Below are 23,724 nucleotides of genomic sequence, written 5' to 3'. Positions count from 1 at the left end.
ACCTTTGTCAGGTTAGGCACCATTTTGAATTTAATGCAGATGAAAATGAGGCTGTGAGGGATTGACTTACAGAATTTACAATGCCACACACTGTATGAAGGTCCTAGATCAGTTTCATGCAGTTTTTGTCCAATGAAAGTTTCATCAGCTAATCAGTATGTTGTTAATCAACAGTACAATCATTGAACACGCTGTATTATATTCCTCACGGCCTCGTTTTCATTCCTGTCAAAAATTAAATAAAGTGTAATGCCGTTACCCTGACATAAAATCAAGCAATAACTTAATCACATAGATAGCTATATAGTGATCCATGGGAGTTAATTTTACATGAAACTAAGTAGAGTAATATGTATAAAAAGAACACAGGTGTTTTAGACAGTGAGTTTTAATGCTATGACATCATTGAAAACAACCAAGGACAGACAGACTGTGTGCTTCAATTGGCTACATTTCGTAAGGAATCTTGCAGTTAGATGCTGTTTATTGTGCCTTCAAAAAACACAGACCACTTTAATACTGGGGACCTTCACAGAAAATCCACTTAAATGTCATGTTTGAGATGGGAACAGATCAGTCATTCAACAACATCAAATATCAACAAGGTGGGCGAAGTCCTTATAAAAGAATCAACTATAGACAACTGCGTTAAAAATAAACAGCGGCAGCTACACAAAGAATAGATAGTGCCTTCTATACAAGGATATTAACATCAGCTTGTTCATGTATGCATATTTATCAGCACCCATACGAAGACAATCACAGCCGTACAGAACATATGGCCATGGATAATGTGCAGTGTCTGTGGAAAAATGATGATAATAATAATACACTTACCGAGCTATATTTATTCTAAGCTCTTGATTCTTGAAACAATATCCAAGGATAGAAGGAAATACTTGCTAAAAATCTTGAGAAGAGCAAATCGGAACAAAGGTGTGTTCACTTGCAGCTGCAGGGTTCAGTCTAATCTCTAAATGTAACAGCAAAAAGACAATCAACGTAAAAATCTGCATTATACCATCAGCGCTGTAGTAAATGCAAGGCACCACAGGAGGAGGCGGCCGCTTCATGATGGAGGGGCACGTGTTAAAAGAAGAAAAATGTCAATACAAAGTACGATTCTGTTCGAACAGTCTGACAGGAAGAAGAGAAGGGAGAGCACACCTGGAGGTCAAGGGCCAGATGGAGGTTCGGGTAACGGTGCAGGGGAGTTTAGTGCAGTCCAGGACTTCAAATGGGCTCTGGTTTGAGCTTCTCAGCTAGAAAGTCACTAACAAACTGTTCTACCACAGCCGGCGTGATCTCCTCCACGTCTTTAACGTATTTGGCGCGAGCCGACATGTCCAGGATGGTGAGAAGAGGCGCGGCCTCAGGCAGGTTAGTGTAGTCCCGCAGGGAGTCACTCATATCGTCCTGTCGGGAGATGAAAATTATATGAATATCATTGTCTGTGAAAAGCGAAATTACTAAATTGAGCCTGCAACTACAAAGAGTGAAGAAATGAACCGAGTATATGAGAAACAACCCCCAAGGAGACACAGGGAATCATAAAAACTGCATTGAGGCCAGTATAAAGCGCTCGCTCTCTCAAAACCAGCATGACGGCACAGTTGGGGGAATTTCGCTGAGCAGAGTTGAAGCTCCTCTCACTCCCCATGGAGAGGAGGTCTCTGCTTCAGCAGGAGAGGACCAGGAGGGGGGACAAAAACATCGCATCACCCACCTTGTTGTTTCTGAGGCACTACAACCCCAGGAAACTTCAGAGAGATGAATCACACAGTGTGTGTGGAAAACATTCCCATTATTTCCATTGGGGGTTTCTAAATGTGTGTTTGTGGAGTAACAAAGGCAAAGCCAGAGTGTTTTTATTTTCTGAATGTCTTTCTTCAAGATGTGGTTTGACCTTAATACCAAATGCGGCACACCAAAATTTATGCGAAAAACAAACAAACTGGATGGATGGCTAATGAATTAAATTTGATTATGGTTTTGGCAAGAATGTTTTTGCTCATACATGTTGACTTGAGGTCATTTTTTCTATGAAATCTTTACTGATTTCTATAATCTAAATGTAAGAATAACTTTTATATCGTTACAAGATGAACATTTAATAGAATGACGCGACAAAGGTTTACTTTCATTTCAACATGATTTTTCTATTTAAAAAATGCTGTATGGATTATTGAGTATAAAATATGATGACCAGGGTTTTGAGGAACGTTTATTTATGCGTCCCAATCTTCATTGTATTGCAGTGAATTATATGTTTTGCCCCCCACAATATAAACTACAAATCTTTGATCATAAAACAAAGCATTTAGTGATGTGGAGTGATGTGTGATGTGCAAAGAGTGATGTGGAGAGATATAGAGTGACACTGATAATTATATCCAATTTATGCAAGTAGTCTGCTATACAGTTGATACTGATGTACACTACATGCTATCAGAATTTTATCTTACTTGTTGGCCATAGAAATATCATCAACTACATGAAATTGCATTTTTTGCTTCGTTTGGGCCTCTGAATAAAACTGTTTTTCTCTCCTCGATCAAATATCAAATATGACAATCAACAACAAAAAACATATGCAAACTTTTTTAGATGTTCTTTTATATTTTGCCTAAGGGTTCAATAAACAGTTCAATTTAAAAATATATATATTCTGACTGACTTTTCTGATGTCAGGCTTTACAGGGTTAAAAGTGCCTACTTTCTGCACCAAACAACGCAATAGGCCATCTAGTCTAACACAAATTGATTATACTTAAAATGCCTTTCAAATGAGCGTGTCTTGGAAATAACTGCATAGTAATTTCATATGGAAGCCATTATTATAATGCAATATATGAGTAGCTTTTTTGACCACGAGAGGGCAGTACAGCAGTTTCGATGAGATCTCGACTCGTTTATTCTCATCTCTAACTGGCTCGCAGTGAAACTATGAGCTATTCCACAGCAGAACATGGATTAAACCGCATAATCAGATCTTGAGCCTGTAAAAACAACTCGCGTTGCTGTTTTTGCTACCTAAAAAGGACAACAGAAAGTTTGTGACCTCGATTTCAAGCAAAACTACTAAGAGATGGAGTGGCTGTATTGTTACAGTAGTCTAACATTATAATTACTACCTAAAAACAATACATGCAATTTAAAGGGTGGTGAATCACTAATATAATTGCAGATTGTCCATTTCCTGTTTTATAAAACAGGAAAAGTGGATCACATGGGGTCACTGGTGTTTTTACCCATAATCATTTCCTTTTCCATGTTCCAGATGCATTCCAGTCTGATCTGAGCTCACAACACACTGCAATAGATTAAATTGCTGAACCAGGAGAGACAATGTATGTCAAAATTTGACATACAACAACACGTAAAGCTTGTTTCTGGGATTTGCGCTCAATGGCCCCTTGTAAAATTGTGAACAGATAAAGATCAGCGAAAGCCGTCCATCAGCAGAAGCAAATACAGTGAGAAATTGACTCTCGTCAGTGTAACCCTTCCAGGTTTTTTGATATGAAAAGATTACATCTTTCAGGCTGTCTACCTCTCAATGGAAAGCCATGCATCTTCTATTGTGGAGCAGCTAACCTTGTGTAAACTGTTCTTCAACCCTGGCGGCCCTTTCACACACACACACACACACACACACACAGTCCCTCGCCGCCTCCAGCGCTGAGCTCTCCGTGCGGAGACAAAGGGTCAGCCTGTGGCTGGCTCCAGCTGCTAGCGTGATAAGGGACAGTGTGTTTACCAAATTGCACCGGCCCTTCAACGTGAAGTTTATTCTGCCTATTGTGGGCCTGTAGCATTCCATAAGCATTAGCCATCTGCTCATGCAAGCAGTGATAAGGCTGTCTGATTGGCCAGCACACTACGAAGGGCCTGTGCTGATTGGTTATCTGAGAGAGCTCTGATCTAAACTCAAAGAGTGTTCTAGCTGTGCGCGGCACCAGACATTAGGTTCAAATAATCACACATTGGAAATGAATAAAAGGCATCGGTGCAAGAATGCGTCTCCCGCTGCCAGGCTTTGATCAACTATTTCGTCACTGATTAAAGAAATATACTCAGTTAGATACACATTAAGCTCTAACAACCGCATTTGAGGTATGCTATTGATTAGCACAGAAAAGAAATTGTCTACTGATTTATAAAGACAAAGAAAACAGTGGACAAACCCCATTTAAACCATGTTTGTGATCAGTAAGATGTTTTAATGTTTTTGAAAGAAGCCTCTAATGCTTACCAAGGCTCCATTTCATTGATCAAAAATCCAGTAAAAACAGTAATATTGTGGTATTTTAAAATGTCATTTTTTCAGCATCATTACTCCAGTCTTCAGTCACGTGATCCTTCAGAAATCATTCTGATTTGCTGCTCAAGAAACATTTATAATTATTATCAGTGTTGAAAACAGTGGAATTTTTTGTGGAATTTGTAAGGATTTTTTGATGAATAGAAAGTCCAAAAGTACAGCATTTATCCGAAATGGAAATCTTTGTGACATTATAAGTCTACTGCCAGTTTTGATCAATTTAATGCTTCCTCGCAAAAAAAAAAAAAAAAAAAAAACGTACTGACCCCAAACTCTTGAACGAAAGTGCACACACACACACACACACACACACACACACACACACACACACACACACACACACACACACACACACACACACACACACACACACACACACACACACACACACACACTCTGGCCCTTGACAGGCTACATGAGTTTCTCACACTGCATCTTATTTCCTTTATTTCTTCACTCACACTATCTGCTTTGATTTGACACCACTGGCCTGTAAACATGAAGTTAATACTTGATACTGATTTGCAGTTGATTTCTGGACTGTGTTAGAAGTGAAACAATGTGTTGAGTTATGCAATGAATGAATAAATGGGCCTGTTGAAAATGTGCTCCACATAATAGCCATATATTCTGTCTTCAATACAGGTTAAATTATTAACATAAGTGACTTGTGGTCAATTACCACAGGAAATTATTTTGGCCCCGTTTGAAAGAACAAACATAAACAGCATTTACAGTAATTTACTTACAATGAAAGTCTATGGGGCAAGTCATTTTGCCAGGATAATCATTAAAATACACAAAAGTATCGCCACCAGACTTTAAGGTGTTAGCATGAGACAACGCAAGGTAAAAAAAAAAAAAAAAAAAGCACAGTATCATAACTCGTATAATAATATGTATTATCAATTACAAATACAAAAAAAACCCACAAAGTAAAATAGCATAAAATAGCATAGAAAGGAAGTACACAAAGCAAGTCACTTTGAGGGGTTATAATGTCAGATGTTGGTGGATGTGTAGCGTAGGGCTCGGTTAGACGTGCACAGCTACAGAAACATGTGCGGGGAATCCCTGAAACTCAAACCATGGCAAAGCGAAATGCCATCCGGAAGATCTGCCATTTCTGGGCGTGCCTCACACAAATAAAAGACTGAACGGTGGCAGGAAAGTTGAGAAGGGAAAAAGGAAAGAAAGGGGCGGCTAATCGTCTATTAATTAACACTGCCGTCACATGACTTCCGCCAAGGTCACAAAGAGAAAACAGGAGATAAGAGTTATGAAAATGTTGGCTTTCCTCCCTCTTGGCATGCAGGCTTGAAAGACGAAGAGGTGATCAGGGAGATGAAAAAAGCGAGGGAGGGAGGGAGGGAGAGAGAGAGAGAGAGAGAGAGAGAGAGAGAGGGAGAGAGAGAGAGAGAAGGGCACAGCTGTTTTGGCACCCTCTGGGTTTGAGGCTTGCGCTACATGTGCTTGCCATTCAACTGCAGCTCCTTTTATTTACTGCATGTACATGTTGGTGATTGCAGGCCGCCCTCCCGAAGGATTGTTTTACACAAATATACAGAAACAGATGGCACATCACACTTGTGTGTAAAAGCAAGCAAACATTCAGATTGTTGTGGCAGAGAAGAAGAAAAAAAGGATTTAAAAAAATCTCACTCAATAAACCTCATGAACTCATATGATGCTTTGTGTGATAAAAAGACCAAAATTTAAATCATTATTCAATAATAGTCTTCCCCCTCCAGTGAACCGTGGATCGCGAACTGAATCAGTTTGATTCATGAACAAATCTTTCAAACCAATTTTGTGAACGGATTCGATAATAGATCCAAAAGAACCATTCATGTATCTTTTTTTGTGTTTATCACTTAATAATGCATTTATGACTTAATACTACTTCTTTAATATAGTTTTAATAGTATTGAATGATACTAATATGATGGATAATTTATTTATTTGGTCATTTTAGAGCTTGACAGCACCATTCACTTTCATTATACTGCCAAAACTGACCAACACATTCTATAAAATATATTCTTTGCAGCAGAAAGTCAGTCGTACAGGTTTGAAATGACATGAGGTTGCATAAATTCCTCTTTTTTTTTTTTTGAGTGAACTATTCCTCTAATTGTTTAATTACACGCATATATCAACAAACGTACCTCTCCAGCTACAAAAAAGAGCAGTGGCGTCTCCTCCTCCTTAGCTTTGTACTTGGCCATGATCTTCTCTGCGATTGGCTGGATGAGCTCCTTGGCCGGCTCCAGCTCTCCCTCTTCCTCAGCGTCTAAAAGAGAGGTTAAAAACAGCGAGAGAGAGAGAGAGAGAAAGATGAATGAGCATAGTAGTTGGAAAAGGGAGGTGAAGACAAGAGTCAATAGGCTTTGAGTGCCCGTCAGCAATGATCTCAAAAGTATGAAGAGAAGAATCAGCTGACCTACGAACAGCACGAGACAGGGCCCTTCATGCAGCTGTACGGCGTTGGATTCGCTGAGCTCCAGCACGGGTCGCGGGTGCCACGGGAAGAACCGACAGTCGGGGTCATTGAGAACCTCCACTCGCCCCTGTCGCGTGATCATGTGACCCTCTGTGTCCAGAAAAATCAGTGTGGGGATACCTGGAGAAAGAAGAAAAACTGTATATAAATGCATATAAATAACATTTATTCACATAAGTCGGTGTTTGTCCCAACCAACCGTGACAAGTGGTCACTGGTGTAAAATCACCATTTTTTTTTTTTACATTGCTTTATAATAAACATCAAACACGCAAAAATAGCATTTTGTGTCGACCAAAAAATGACTTGATGCTGGAAATTCTTGATGTGTCCTGACACGATGTGACTGTCCTTCTTACTGATGACTGATTCAAGCATACAGTGTTAATCAAATCAGATTTTTAAGATTCTAAGATTTGCATAAATTAATTCAGCAAGAAAGGATGCATTAAATTGACCAACATTTAAAAGACATTTATACTGTTACAAAGGACTTCTATATTAAATAAATCTTTTTCTTTTTAACTTTCCTTAAAAAAGAAGTGTATCAGGGTTTCCACAAAACATTAAGCAGCAACTGTTTTCAACATTAACAATAATAGGAAATATTTCTAGAGCACAAATCAGCATATTAAAATGATTTCTGAAGGATCATGTGACACTGAAGACTGGAATAATGACGCTGAAAATCTAACTTTGCCATAAATTATTGTAAAAATATTCAAATATAAAACAGGGATTTTAAATTGTAATTTTTTTTACAGTTTTACTGTTATTTTGATCAAATAAATGCAGCCTTGGTGAGAATAAGAGACAAAACATAAAAACAAACTAACCATGAACTATTATTCATGTAAGTTCATAATATATGATGTTAACATATACTACTTGTGTAAGAATTAACATGAACTACAATTAAGATTAAAATGAATAGATCTATAAAAATATTGTTTGTTAACTTTTGCGTTAAACTATTAGCAATATGTCACTGTGTTTGTTTTAATGCTTAATGTTTTTACATTTTTTAAATGTTTTTCATCATTTTTGTGCTTTTGTTGACAAAACGACAAAAATTAATGAATGTGACAAAATGTTAACAAAACGAAAGGTCAATTCATCTATAATTTTATTACTTTGTATTATTGACTTTAATGGTTAGTGTGAGAGATGGTAAGTGGAGCTGAACAGTGGCTTTAGGCCACACAACGGTCCTCCACGCCCCAAGCAAAGCACCAGCACACATTCTTCCACAAAGACACAGTCAGACGGCCTTTGGTCACACTGATCTCTCTGTGCGGCCGGACTCTCTCAAGCCCTCTTTGAGATAGAAATCTGCCTGCAGTATTAGTGGCCTTATCAGACTCGCACACCGACTTCAGGCTGGAGGGAGTCAGTATCAACTCATCCAAGATGAATTCCACACATTCCAGACCGGATAGGCCAGAAGCCAGTTCTTTCTCTCTCAATGCATCCACTCCCAATGGAGAAGAGCAGAAAGCAAAAAGAGAGACTTGTTTGACTGTTAAAGGGGTTGTATGATACCTGGTCCATGTATAAAGAGTTTTTTGGGGGGCAGAAAACGATCAGAATTTATTTTTTCTTCCCAATTTTTTCACATTCGGACATGTTTACGGCAGAGAGATTTACATTTAAAAAACAAAACAACAAAAATAGTAGTGTATGGAAGTACGCGGGACAAGAAGTTTTGAAAAATGTATCAGTGTTTCTTTGGCCATACAATGAGAGTCAATGGGGTCCAAGTGTTATTTTGGACCCCATTGACTTTCATTACATGGATAACAGTTGAAACATTCTTTAAAATATCTTCTTTTGTGATCTTCAGAAGAAATAAAATCATGTAGGTTTGTAACAACATGAGGGTGAATAAATAGCGACAGATTGATCATTTTTGGTCGAAAATCCCTTTAAAAACAGAATTGTTAGACAGAGTGAGATCTAGAGAGAGCGAGTTAAAGAGAGAGGGAGCGGTGGGGAACAGTAATAGTAAAGTAAACTTGATTATACGCCCACATTCCTGAGGTCCTACAGCTCAGTTTGCAGTTTCTGGCAGGGTCAGCTGTATCCAGCGACGGCCAACGTGACATCCAACCACATGCTGTTAAATCAAACAAACGCACTTCCACCTGAGCCAGAGTTAAAGTCCACAGACGTACCTTGGATTCCATAGAGTCTGTTGAGTCGTGACCGTCTGGCCTCGTCTGTGTACGGCACTGCCAACCACGGCATCTCGCTGAAGTACTGCGTAAACGACTCCTCCGACCTACATCACAAGACACATCTTTATCGCATGTTGTCCTCCACATCTAAAATAATCAAATAATTATTGGAAATAAACAGCATATACGGCAGATATTATGTGCGAAAGTTAGGAATGCACCATATATCTGTGCCATATGAATTATCGGCTGATATTAGCCATTTTTTATTTATTGCTATCAGTTGATATTGTACTGTATATAACTGTATATAGGCCAATATTGGATAATTCCGCACAATTTCCCCATTTTTACATTTAGATTATCTTTGCCATCATCTAAAGCACACTTAAAGTTCTTCTTTAACACCTAATTAATAATTTAATTACACTGTTAAATTTAATCTTATGAATGTGAATGAATCTTAACAAATGTCAAAATTAATATCCATTTTTATACTGTACATAATGTTGTGAAGCCTAAATTTACTTGAAGCATTGAAAATGATTGTTTTTAGAGTTTCACTTTTTATTTATTAAGACAAAATAGTATATAATTTTAATATTGGCCATTTATCGCTTATCGGTGTTAGATGAAAAATTATCGGCCAGAATTTTAACTAACGGTGCATCCCTTGTGCAAGCATATATATATAAAAGCGTTTATGTAAAAAGTCGAAAAGTCTAAGATCACATCGAAAAACAGAGATTTAAAACACATTTAAGCCTAGAAATTTAGGATTTTGAAAAATTATAATAATAGTATGACATTAAATAATTCCATTATGCAAATTATTATGCTACTAATATAATTTGTAATGAAAAAAGCATTTTTAAAATGTGGTTTCTTACCTATCAGCACTGACAAATACAATCTCAAATTTATGCCCTGATTCTTTCACTTTCCGGTATGTTTCCACCAAAACTCGAGTTAGACTGCGACAAGGAGGACACTACAAGAGAAAACACACACAAACACATAAATAAGTTATGACAAGATCTCCTAAAGGGTTTCTGATAATAAACAGCACTTAGTGGCCTAGTGAGCGCCCAGAGCACTTAATATTACTCTCCCTGCAGTTCAGCACTCCTGAACTGAAAAAAACCCCAACAAAAACAAAACAAATGTGAATAGGGCCTGGAAGAGCTTTTAAACTCATCCTCTCTTTTATGGCTTGGAGGTATTTTGTGCTGAATGTTTTTCTCTTTTCACAAGAGTGCTACATACAGCCTGACATGCCTCACTCAGCTCTCTTCAAGAGCTCTCAAGACCTTTGACTACCGGCAGGCCCACAGTGAACGAAACCTCAGCAGATTCACACAGAACTCAAAACGCCTGTCATTCACAAAGTTTTAAATATCCTCCGGCCCTTCTGCCTTTCTTTGTCAAATATTTAGGCAGATCTCATTAGTGCTTCCAGATACCAGTATGTGTGCAGTACTCATTTACCATATTTAAATACATTGCACAGATTTCTCTAATAACATCAGTGCAGAAAATGCGATAGTCTGCAGATTTTGTCTAGGCTCAATCAGCATGAATTAGACAGGAAGAGACTTTTTTTTGTAACATTATAAATGTCACTTTTGATCATTGCCTTCGTCCTTGCTGACTAAAAGTATTAAAAAATATCTTACAAACCTATACTTTTGACGAAGCGTACATTTAACAGATTTCCACTAAATTGTTTCACGTAAACCTATCATATAATATAAAACAGCAATCATTTGTAATGATGATTAAATCTAATGTAATTTAATAGTAAAAGTAACTCTGATAGAATGTAAAATAATTTACCAGCAACACACACCACAAACTGAAATATATAATGAATTTATAATGTTTTATAAGTTTACAACTGAAAATGTTGACCTTTACAAGACGGTGGTGCTGTTGACGTAAGTCAGCTGAATGTGGCATTTAGGAATTCATATTCCTGAGCCGACCAGACTTGATCATCAATTTCAGTCTGTAGAAAACTAAAACTAAAAACTAAAAATTATTCCCATTAAAATAAACAGTTTCACGTTATTTTGATAGTCCACTTAAGACTTATAGTTGACTATAATTAACGCTGCACCTACAAGTCAATTAACACTCATTGATATTAGTTGAGTAAAGACTGTTAGGTTAGGTTGACATGTAGTTGAAATATTACTTATATGTTACTCATAGTCAACAGAATGTCTAAAGGGGCCCATCAAAATAAAGTGTTACCAAATGGTTGATTTGAAAACACATTCAACAAATTACGCTTCAAATTTACAGTGTGTTATGTTGGAGCTCCAGCATGTGTGTGAACTGACTGCTTTGTAATTTATTCTTTAGTATTATTAATATTTATTACATTATTATTATTGAAAAATAAGAGGACCCTGACTGATATTCAGCTGTAAAAAATACCAGTAAAATATTATCCTTTCTTCATTCCTATCGGCCTCTGTGTGTTTCTTTACAGAGTCGTAAAGCTACAAACTCTTCCTCTGTCTCCTTGAGGTCATCTGAGGACGTTTTCAAATGGAGAAAAAAAGTGGCATTAGTTTATCGACGGCAGCAATATGTCCAGGCACACTTAGTCTTATAAAAGTCACTTTAATAGAGGTTACTTTACACTGGTTAGGAATGAGGAATGCGGTGTTGGAATAATAAACTGAAATATATAGCCCGGTTTTGTGGCTCATCTTCACAATTTGTCTGGGTTTGGAAAAGAGGGGGACTGGAAAAACAAGCTCCCGCTACTGTGGCGGCTGCCCTGTGGACTGGCACTAGCAGTGCTCGTGTTTGCCGAAGCGACGAGAAACTCTGTCAGTCAGGAAACCGTTCCCCTGTGTACATGAATGTGTGCGTCACACACTGGCCTGAGTGTATGGAGGGACTTTTACAGTGAGACATAATAGGATGTCTGTGGAAAAGGTTTCATATGATGGGAAACCCAAGGGAAACAGTAACACAACTCAGCTTTGATATCCGATTCATAAAAAAATTACTCTTATGAACTGGTTCTTTTAAAAGACTCAATCAAAAAGATTCACGAAACGATCTCAAACTTGCACATGAGTTATTGGTTGTTTGAATCAGACTGACTCAGCGAATCTTTCGGAGCCATTGCTGATTCCCTCACTGAACCGCCAGTCATTTTTTGGTTATGCTCGATTCTGTTACTGTGATTTATGTTCATTTCTAACCAGTGTTATTTTAGTATCATTGAGATATTATTATACTTTTTATTAATATTTTTAATTAGTTTGTTTTTAATATATATTCCATTTTTAGTTATTTTGTCATTTAGCATTTAAAGAATATATATGTCATTCATTCCTATGTCATTAAAAAAAAAAAAAAAAAAAAAAAAAATATATATATATATATATATATATATATATATATATATATATATATATATATATATATATATATATATATATATATATATATATATATATTTAAACGTGTCTATATGGTTTTTATAATTTGTTATGAGTTTTAGTTATTTTGGTACATCAAGTTAAACTAAATTAACATGTAAAAATAAAATTAGACTGCAATTTTGTCTCCAAAGTACAGCTAGGTTAAAAAAAATATTTAGCATATGAGATCCAAATGTAGAGTTGAATCAACTGCAATTTTGTCTCAAAGTATGGCTAGGTTAGCAACACAGAGCACTCACCCAGTGTGCAGAGAAGTAAACCCCCACGAAGGACCCCTCCAGGGCACTGCTGTCTGCCGTCTGTCGGTTGTTCCTGAGCAAGGGCCCGGACACCACCTCCGCAAAGGGCTTCGGCCCCCAGGGGAACTCCAGGCCTGCAGGACGGGCGGGAGAGGAGAAGAGCAGGACTCTGATTACTGTCACACAATCCTCCTTTCACTGCCAGCACAGCACATGCATATATGTCATTCATATATTTAAAATACACAGGAGCCTCTCCTCTGGATCCTGACAGCATGCGAATGGGAGCAGAAGCAAATATCAGGTCTTAATGTGAGATGGAAGTCCATACATTTCTCCAAAATATTACATAACTATTTAAAAGTGTTGTTTATTTAGTATACCTCGACTAAAAATGAAGAATTGAAGGGGTACTTCACTGGTGGCAAAATCTTGGCTGCCTATACAGTAGAAAGGCGAAAATGTTGAAATCGGTGCTACTTGACTAGAGAAAACAGAGAAAAAAGGCTTTTTTGCCAAATAGGTTGAACAACTTCAACACCCATAATGAACTGGGCACAAAGGCCACTCCCAGTCTGCTATGGATATGCTTACCAGAGTCAAATACAGCCTTATTTTAGTAGGAAATACTTCTTAGCAAACATAGTGGTGTCGACTTGTATTGTTCCCGGGTGCAAGAATTCGAAGAGTAAACATTTAGCGGGAGTGAATTACTTTCAGTTATCAGTAAAGGATCCATGTTGTCCACTGTTGGTGAATAAAGGCTGCAAAGAATCGTAAATACAGAGAGAACGCCGCAATGGAGAATCTGAAAAACCTCTGTGTTTGTAGTCAACATTTCAAACAGGATGACTAGACAACGAACATTTAGGTCAAACGGAGGTGGAAACCTGAAAGAAACTGTCGTTCTATGATCAGTTCCGCCCCTTCAAAGCAATACACCGTTGCGTACAACACAGAGAAAATAGCCCTGGTATATATGTAGCTCTGAGAACATATGGGAAGTGGTGCCTCCAGGAAGAAAGCTGTTGCCGTAGAATTCCCCTTTCACCATAATGAAGAGTAGACACAGTATGATACGATTTTCAGTGATATCCTACTCTTACAATAACTGCCCTCTGTCGTTTCAACTGTCCGTGGGCAGGGATACAAAAATGCAGAAGTATAATCTGTAGTTCTCATGAAAGCCCTGGAGCTGTCAAAAGTGAACAAAAGTCCTTAGATTCATGAATGAATCAGTCTTAAATGGCAAACAAACCAATCTGTTTTGAAAAAAGAACCGGAATGATCAGAATTCATATCAGAATGATCAAAATCAGTCAATTAGTCCATTACTGTTCAACTCACTGAGTCAGTGGTTCAGTTGCAGTGGTTCTCAAGTTGACAGTTCACCGGCAGGAATGTTTATCAGTGAATTATGACTTAAATGTTGGTCTATTAGTTCTTCAAATCTATCCTATGGAATATTGCTTGGTATATAGAGCTATGTATGGAGCATTTTTATGATGCTTTTTAATGTTTTTGTGCCACTTTTGGAGCTTAACAAACATGGCCACTTTAATGCACCCTAAGCTTTGGAACAAACAGTGAAAGATCAATAGCGAAGTGTCTTCATTATTTGTTAAAGGCATTATTAGCCAGAAAGAACAAAAGCACAGGGCTGTCACTGGGGTTTCGAACCTGCTCCTGTACTGGCTACTGTGCACATGTTATCTCACACACACACTAAACACACCGGGTTCGGCACATGCTTTCAAACAAAAGCTCTAGGCTATGTCATCACATTGAAAGCAGCATCATCAATCCTGTGCACCAGGGTTTCAGAATGGCAATGACTGTGCTTTATGAATCAACAAGTTCATTTTTCACGCTTACTGCTGGTAACTGTTGGAGCTGAGGCTCATTAAGCCGAGGAGGTGAATCTGTCATGTTGATCACCTGACAAATTCCACTGCATGAATGTTTTTATGAAAATTCATCTGCCTTTCCAGACAAATAACTGCCTTCCTTTCACCTGCAGAGAGGAGTTGCAGATGACACCACTCAAGTGAGCCGAGAGCTATCAAATGCACAGAGCTCTTCAAATACCGTTACCATACAGACAGGTGAAGGGAAGCGAAGGACAGCCATGTATGCACTGTGAGTTCCTGAGCATGTGAAAGTCAAGTAAAAGAAACAGTTCACCAGCAAATAAATTAATCATTTACAAAACCTTAGGCTATTTGTTTGTTTCAAACCTGTATGACTTCACTTTTTTTCTGGAACACAAAAGTAGTAATTGTGGTTGTCCATATATAGTGACCTCTGTTTCATAAATGAATTACTCAAATTCGTGTTTACTGAAAATAACTCATCTGAATCATTAATTTACTGATCTACCGTAGTATGTGTTCAGGGCGCATGGCAAAAATTGTATCATCAGCAGCATAGCACACACACCCGGGCCCGTACTATGGCCTGGGCCGTTGTTTCACAGTCGAAAAAGTAATGGAAGAAACAGAACAACAACAACAAACTACTGCAGACGCAACAACAACAACAGATGCCCACGCTGTCGACGGCTTAAATGAGGGGAACTAAGACACATGTGCAAATCTGTAATGAGTTTAAATGAGTACAAAGACATTTCTATCAGTCATAATTTCTGAAGAGACACTGGACAGGATGAATCTTTCTAGTGTGCATGTGTCGAATGCATGCGTTTTAAAGGCTACATGTTTGGCTGTAAGCATACAGTAAGTGTTTGTGTCAAAACTTAAGTATACTTTGGGCTTAATTTAACTCATGTGAGTAAAAAAAAACTTTTTGGAAAAGACAAAACAACAATAGATGACTGCGTTGACAACTCGTGTTTAAATTAATACAAAGACCATTTTTTATTGATCATAACTTCTGGAGAAATATCATATGTTGAGAGTCTGTGTATCCACATACTATCAAATGGAGTTTACTTTGAAAGGCTACGCGTTCGGCTATACACAGACGCTAAACTTTTGTGTCGAAACTGAAGTGCACTTTGGACTTTAGTAAATGTTGTATGGCCATCTTTTATGCTGCATTTTTAGTGTTTTTATGCCATTTCGGAGATTCTTCAAATAGTTCTCCTTTAGTGCAGCATACGTGTTTGGCACAACAAGAGGGTAAGTTAATGTTACTGGTCTCATTTGAACCAGTGTCACCGCCTTGGGAGGCCTTAAAGCTAAAGACCTCTAGCATCAGTCACTAGTGCGCCTCTTGAGGCCAGGGAGTGAGGTTTGCCTCTTTACTAACTGGCCTCTGTTACATTTATAACAAAATAAGTCCATTTTTTGGGTGAACTATCCCTTTAAACCCTTTAGAGAGCGAGTGGGTGAAAAATGTAACACTGGTATTCACCTTTTGGATCATCTCTCACTACGAGCAAGCCGTTCCGACACACCATTTTCCCCGTGGCAGCATCGATGAACACCAGAGAGGGAATACTGGTCACCTTGTACTTGTTCCATAGCTTCATCTACAAAAAGAAAAGACAGACAGACATAGACTGAGATTAGAGACCAGGAATCAAAAGGAATATGACTGGAGTGGGAATGTGTGTGTTAGAAAGCGAGAGCACGAATCATCTCAGCTCATTCCTCTTTTTTTTCAAAGCTCGTTTGCCTTTTTAACCATTAGAGATACAATCATTGCTTTCCCATCTTTCCACGTGAGGCTTAAAAATAGGGTACAAAACGTCTTCCTCTCGGTCTGAAGTATAAAGAGACTCAGAAATGTGGCGAGTAGAATTAAGTGCTATCCGCAGCCGAGGCGAGCCACTGAAGAATTAGCTGAAGGCCAGAATCAAACATCTACAGGGCTGATTCAACTTTAAAGAGACTGGCATCTGAGGAAATTCGAAGGGAGCGCTTTATCTTTCTGTAGTCTCACTCAAACCGTGGCACACGGACTAAAAAGCCAGCGATTAAACCTCGCTCGACAGAGACGTTTGCCTGTGTAGTCTCCTGACTGTGGGCGCCGCCGCCTTCTTCATATCCTTTAGCAGGTGAGAAGAAACCTGGTAAATTATTCAGGACGTGGACGTGTGAAGGTTCAATGGATGAAAGACACCTATAAAAGTAAACTACAGTAACTGCAGTGGACTGACGCGAAACGTAGCGCATGAAAAAAACGGGTGCTACGGACATGAATGATTTATCAAAACACTAGAAACACATGCAAAGACTAAAGCCGTCAGTTGATTACATTTTTAAATTAACTACATGATATGAAGTATGAATAAATCATTTTTGCAGAGAATAAAGAGAATATTCTCCCCAAATAAAGAGAATATTTTTGTTGTAGTCCAACAAATTATTTAATAGATATTAGACCAAGTGGCTTTATAAGCAGGGCCAAATTCCTCATCTCATTTACATTCAGATCAGGGGCATGACTAATTGTACAATAAATTACATTAAATAATTAATCATAATCACATTAAATTGATAAAACTGACAGCACTAGGGATGAGTTAGGGCTGAAAATCATTAGATAAACATTTGTTTTGATGCGATTTTGATTCACAAGCTATAAGACAATTTGAGTCATTGATCCTGCTTTATTTGGGTATATTTTAGTTAAATGTCTATTTGTTTACATATTCTGCAAATACTGTAAATAATACAGGGCATTGTTTCAGACAGATTCATCATCTATTGTGAACTATTCATTAAAATAACAATAGCCGTTGATTTCAGGAATTCTAGCTACACTGACTATGTTCTTGATTCACTAAAGAAAACTACCTCATAAGTGTGGTCGTGATTCTACAATACTACATTCTACGAGACTACAATAGTCACAATTCAGGTAAAATATGATTTCTTTACACACAGTCACTGAAAATTCTACACAGCCTTATTGTAGTTTCAGTTAGAAATATACATTGAGTATGAAGTCAAATGTTAAATGTGGCTGAATAAAACAGTGGAGGTTCAAACGCGCTGTGCGATCAAACTCTTTGATGCATGGCTGATGAAATGTTTTCACCGGAGGAGAGTTTAGATGTGAACAGACAGTCAAAGAGTGTTACTCTATTTCTCTAAGCCTGAGGGATTGCGTCCACCGTCCAGAGAACGGCTCCAACACAAACCTGCAGCGCTGCCATTGTCAACATTCAAGTTGCTCGCTTAATCATTGGCCCGTCTGCACCCAAATTTCTCACTCAGACCCGAAGCGCAAGCGGCCTACGCTGCAAATCAGTGAGGTTAAAGGGCACTAAGTGTGAAGGTCTCAAGTATCAACACTGCTTCTTACCTTACACACACACCTGTGAATCTGACACAGCTGTGTGTTTGGGCTCAGATCAACAGCGAGTCGTGAGAGAACAAAGCTCGGCCGCAGGCTGTGAGACAGCTGTATGAGTGACTGGATGAAGGAGACAGGTAATATGAAATGAAAGACAGCTCCATGATCAGCCATGTCAACGGCTGCCCATCAGTTCAGTGAGGCTAAAAACACTCTCAGCCTGAACCTGATGAAAACAGCCAATTAAGGAAGGACATGGACAGTGATGAATGCTGACATGTTTTAGAGGTCAAAAAGTTTCTTCAAGAAACCAGCTGATGAGCCTGTTCTTTTAGTATTAGGCGGGAAAACAAGCAATTTTTGAAATGCATATCAACAGTACAAAAATATACAGTCAAACCAAAAATTATTCAGACACCAGATATCATTTTTGATATTTTTTTACTAGTGGGTGCAGGACACTATACTTCATTTATGTAAGTGAGGATAGCAAAATAAGGTAAACTGTGACATATTATACCCAAAAATTCTTCATACAGTGGACTACCAGTAACAAAAATTTGGGACCAAACCTTATTCAGACACATTCACCTGACCATGTTTTGCTGTGAAAAAAGTGTTTTTTCTTTAATTGGTAATGCGACCTCTGTACACCACAGACTGAACAAAATTATAATTAGTTTTACTCATTTGTGAGACAGTCTAACAGAAGATCAACTGATTTGATAACTCTGAGTTCTTGTCATAATTTATTACCATTTTCTAAACTACAGCAAATAAACTGTGATAATGTGAGAAATTTTGGTTTGGACTGTATATATTTGATCTCATAAGTATGAGATCAAATAAAATTAAATGACCTGAATGCATCCAACCGATGGAAAATTCACATAGTCCTACATTACTTTTGGCGATGCCAATGTCCAAATCAAAATGAACTTGGTATTAATAATACCAGACCAGCAACAATGATTTGTATCAGTATTGTTTCTGTATTACTGTAGGTATTATTTTGAAGCAATGCAAAAATCTATAGGCTATAAAGTCACATTTCCATATTGCCTTACCGCAGCTCTCTTCCACCTTCATATGCACAAAATATCACAGAACCACCTACACACAGCAGCATGAATAGAAGTATAGCACAGAGAAAAGACTGAAAGAGAGCAAAGAAACCAATAGCAGCAGCTCTCGCATACAAATGACGACTTAAAGCGTTTCCCGGCTATAGACAGCATTTGGTTCTGTTTCAGAGCGGCGTAGCCTGGCAAATCACTCCACCACTGAGATCATCAAGCAACAGAGTATCACAATTCACCCGATTAACATAATCCTGCAGGGGATGATGGTCGGTAATCATGGCGTCTGCATCACCGGCATTCATCAGGCACTGTAACCCACATCAGTAGAGGCTTCTCGAAATAATGATGATTTATGGCAAATAACTTTCAATTTCTTTTTACTTTGCACTGGTGCAATTCAACATTCCATTGCAAGTGATACAGAAAAAAACTAGCCTATGTGACTGTTCTTATGACAGGCTGTAGGGGAACACAATTCCCTTATTTAAAACTCTGAGCTAGTCTGCATTGCAAAGTGTGGGCTCTCTTTTACAGGACATTATTATTAATTTTCTCGTTTCTATGTAATGGCAACATTTACACAGACTCTCTGGAGGGCTGCACACTCATTTAGAAAGCTCCGAGCGCTGTTTCTGAAAACTCTGCTGTACGCATGATGAAATACAGAGATTTCATTTCACACCAGTAACAATAATGGCCTCAGAGACGTGCCATTGGCAAAATCAACAAACATTAGTGACAGCCGCCATTAATAACCTTCGTCTATGGCCGCTCATGTTGTTTCGCTACTTTACTCAGAGCAAGGCCTTCAATCTGCCAATATTCCCTGCTGTGACCATTTAACAACCACAGTGGACATTAACTATACATTACATTCACTCAAACACACGGGTCGAGCTCAGGCCAGTTGTTCAACCACAAATGGATCAAACGTGCTTGAGAAGTAATGAAAGAAGACTCTTCATGGAGAAAGAGAGTGAAAATGGATGAAAAGACAGAAATAATTATATTTTAAAGAAAATTAAGCTTATTATATTGCATGGTGAAATAATTATGACAAAGCTCATCCGCATTGGCCTACTCGTTTAAAAAAAAAAGATCATTACTGTGATGGGAAATTTTTTTTTTAATGATATATAATAGATTTATAGGCTATATAACGTAAATTTGTACAGAGCTCCTAAGGGGACATGATGGGGGAAAATGAGATGGGAGGAAAAATAATAAGTCAATGCTTTTGCCTTCTCTCCTAAATGTTTTGCGTTCCCCTGAGAAACTTTGCGTTCGCTCGCAAAATATTTTGAGCCCTTTGCGAGCGAACGCAAAGTTTCTTGGCAGAATGCAAAAGTTGTCAAAAGCATTGACTAAATATTTTTCCCAACAGTGGAAAAGTGGCTATATGTTGAATGCTTTTGGCAAGAAGTCTTTAAGACATTGTTTTCAACAAATACTGAAGCAGCAAACTTTGTAAAACATAAAATGTGTCACCGCCAATACTTTACAAGTCACATCTGATGAAAAGCACGAGAATTTTATAAACAAACACAAGATGTCATGAAATTGCAGCTTTGCTCCATCAACTGGCCCAGTGATTCTTGTTACAAAGTGATTTCGAGGCAGACTTTCAGGATGGTAAAAGATGTGAAGAGGTGCAGCTATTCTCTGTGGAGTGCAAATCCTTTGTTAAGTGTTTTTCACTTCCTGTAGCTACCAAACTCCCTCTCCGCCCTCGGCCTCCCGTGGTCTCCACTAAGAAACGCCTGCCGGCCACTGGGTTTTCACAGCACGTGACTCCTACACCAGCATGCAAGCAGAAGATATTCCCGCAGTCATCGTCCCATTCACCTCCCGCCGTTAGAACTCTGACTCCGAGCGGATCTGCTTTCAATAGAGGGGGAGAACGAGGGGGAGAACAAGGGGCACGTGCCAAGTGGCAGCGCCACGGACCAGTTTCAGAAAACACCCGCTAAACAATGCAGGCAAGACATGGAACACATGTACAGCGCTCAGCCTGCCGTCGAGAGAAAGACAACGCTCTTGCTCTTCAAAGGAAAACGAAAACATTAGCATAGGCGTTTTTGGCAAACGCTTAAAAAGGAAGCACTGGAGCTCTACAGCGTCAGACAATAAAGCTAGTGTCGCGATTCATCCCCGAGTGCTTCTACAGAGCAGTGCGGATACCGTGACTGAGCCGACACCATATTGGTTTCATGGAATTCATAGATGGAGGCCAAAGAGTTGTCAAGTTCCTGGCATGATGCCTTCGGACATGCGGACTCCCATCCTTTAATCCTCTTAATAATAATCTGCATCAGATGAAGAGATCACTTAACTTGAGCCCCTGGAGACACGGCAGTCACTAACCAGCGAAAAAAGGGGCATCAATAACTGCGCCACTTGGCATCAGCTATGATTTATTGTCGCTGTGATCTCAAAAAGGCAACTATATTAGAGGACTGCATAAAAGCTGATAATATGTACCATATAGAAACAGAGCAACTGTCTCTGGTTTGATTTGAGCTTTCAAAGTGGAAACATGCGACTTAGGCTCTCGAGTCTAAAAGGTCCTACCTACATCTATTGCAAATATCATTAATCACCTAGTAACTAAATTGGAAGCATGTTACGCCCACTTTATAAATGACTGTATAGTGGATTAGGTATCCTGTTTTATTGTTCTCTGGATCTGAGGATCTCGCCATCTTTTCAAACAAAAGAATTGTGTTTTCATTGTTATTTTGTTATAGATCAGGCCTGCAGGCAACGGAATATCTGAACAGGTTTAAAAAATAAATAAACATTAATATATTTACCTCATGCATTATTACGGTGATGATCAGTGCAAAGCAGATTAGTAGTTCAAGTATGCCAGTATATTACATTAAATCAGTTATTACAGTTCTTAAAATCTAAAATACATGGGCACGATAAATGTCATAACATAAAGCCTGAAATTCTACTGTAAATTTAACAGAATTGTTTTTTACAGTGCCGGTTGGCTCTCTGAGACCAGAAACGAACCACTTCCCATCTGATATTTCCTCTGGCCTCAAACCTCTGCTTGTGCAAAGTGAAATAACATGTTGTATTTCATTTAGCAAAGCCCTGATGGGCTGATGGCAGAAGATGAGTAAAATACGAGTCTGGACAGGGTCCGTTTTGAACTTCGAGCAAAGAGAGAGAGAGAGACGCTTTGGAACAGTTTGTGCATTTCACGTCTCGCCCTTACTTCCTCTCTGATGAGCATAGCAGGCCTCTCTCGCGGGCATTCACTTCATCACAAAAGCTGTGACGCCTTTATGACCTCCATCGTGAGGGACAAATCACAATTCTAGGAAACAGATTCCTCACACACGGTCATTTATCCCTCTCCCGCTTTTAAAACTCAGCGTGATATTGCTGCATCATATTTACAGGCTACAATATTCATTGGCCCGTCCGTTAGTGGGTAGAGGCATTGTACACGCCAAAACGCAGGCTAAATTGCTTTTTGGATAGAGGGATTCGGTTGCCATGGAAACTGCCCAGTCAGGACATGTCATAGAGTGGCAGGCACATTGTGGGATCTCGGGTAATAATTCAGTGATAAATTAATGCTTTAGTGAGGAAAACAGGTGCCGGAGTGGCACGGGGGAGTTTAGAAGAGGGGAACAAAAAAAGAGACAGGCTCATTCAGACGTAGAGGAAAAAGTGAGACGGAAAGACACAGATGGAGACAGAGAAAAAAAAAAAGAGAGTGGGGGTGTTCTTCCAGCTTTAGGCCCAGCCATACAAAAGCCATTTTCTGAAAGCAGGATTAATCCTGACTTGCGCTCTCAATGGCAGGGGTCTTTAGTTCAAGGTTTTACTTGGTAAAGAATGCCGGCTAAAAGCAGAGGATTGTAGAAGCGTAAAAAGCAAGGCTTTAAGCGATACGCAGCATTGTCTACGACAAATCCCGTTTGCTACCGGGCCTCTGAGGAACAGGGTTAGAAGTCATGGCAGCGTGGGGGTGCTTTCTGTCCCTTGGCCCGGAAAAGCCTAGATGCTCTAGCATTGAACTTAAAGGAGTGGTTCACTTTAAAATGAAAGGCCTTCTGAAGCAAAGCGATGAATTTGTATAAGAAAAATATTCATATTTAACACGCTGCAAAGTAAAATTCTAGCTTCCTGCCGAACGGCCATTCGCAGTCTGCTCACACACAAAGCGCAACTTACGCAACTTATGACGTCGGAAGTAACATGGCGTAGCGTAAATATCAGCAGTACGCCGCATTACTCGCATAAGTTGAGCTTTAGGCGTAAGTGGAATCCGTATCTTCGTTTGGCCGGAAGCTAGTTATTTTACTTTCTAAAGTTTTAAATAGGGATATTTGTCTTACACAAACGCATCGCTTCGCTTCAGAAGGCCTTTTTTAACCCCCCGGAGCCGTGTGGAGCACTTATATAATGGATGGATGCACTTTTTTGAGCTTCAATCTGATGGTTGCAATGGTTGCAATTCACTGTCATTATAAAGCTCGGAAGCGTCAGGGTGTTTATTAATATAACTCCGATTTTACCGTAAAACTAATCCATATGAATTGAGCGGTTTAGTCCAAATTTTCTGAAGAGACTCGATCGCTTTATACGATGAACAGATTGAATTTAGGCTTTTATTCACTTGTAAACATTAATCAGCGAACACT

General features: G+C 38.8%; 2 protein-coding genes across 2 annotated transcripts in view; both read right to left on the bottom strand.

Annotated features, from left to right (window-relative positions):
- Nucleotides 1–372: 372 nt before the first annotated feature.
- The window catches only part of nxn (nucleoredoxin), a 78,176-nt gene continuing 54,824 nt past the window's right edge, over nucleotides 373–23,724 (bottom strand). The window contains exons 2-8 of the mRNA XM_056243121.1: nucleotides 16,086–16,203; nucleotides 12,711–12,844; nucleotides 9,895–9,995; nucleotides 9,002–9,108; nucleotides 6,768–6,947; nucleotides 6,493–6,617; nucleotides 373–1,416 (exon numbers count right to left, since the gene is read on the bottom strand). Of these exons, the coding sequence (XP_056099096.1) occupies nucleotides 1,234–1,416; nucleotides 6,493–6,617; nucleotides 6,768–6,947; nucleotides 9,002–9,108; nucleotides 9,895–9,995; nucleotides 12,711–12,844; nucleotides 16,086–16,203 (948 nt within the window). The 3' untranslated portion in view covers nucleotides 373–1,233. The remainder of the gene's footprint in view (nucleotides 1,417–6,492; nucleotides 6,618–6,767; nucleotides 6,948–9,001; nucleotides 9,109–9,894; nucleotides 9,996–12,710; nucleotides 12,845–16,085; nucleotides 16,204–23,724) is intronic.
- txndc17 (thioredoxin domain containing 17) overlaps nucleotides 11,727–23,724 on the bottom strand; it is a 78,428-nt gene continuing 66,430 nt past the window's right edge. Inside the window, exon 5 of the transcript XR_008805833.1 lies at nucleotides 11,727–11,737. The gene's annotated coding sequence lies outside the window, so the exon portion shown is untranslated. The remainder of the gene's footprint in view (nucleotides 11,738–23,724) is intronic.

The sequence above is a fragment of the Rhinichthys klamathensis genome, unplaced genomic scaffold, assembly GCF_029890125.1.
Source record: "Rhinichthys klamathensis goyatoka isolate OS25496 unplaced genomic scaffold, OSU_Roscu_1.1 h1tg000781l_1, whole genome shotgun sequence".
Taxonomy (NCBI): domain Eukaryota; kingdom Metazoa; phylum Chordata; class Actinopteri; order Cypriniformes; family Leuciscidae; genus Rhinichthys; species Rhinichthys klamathensis.
This window is presented reverse-complemented; position numbering and strand designations above follow the sequence as displayed.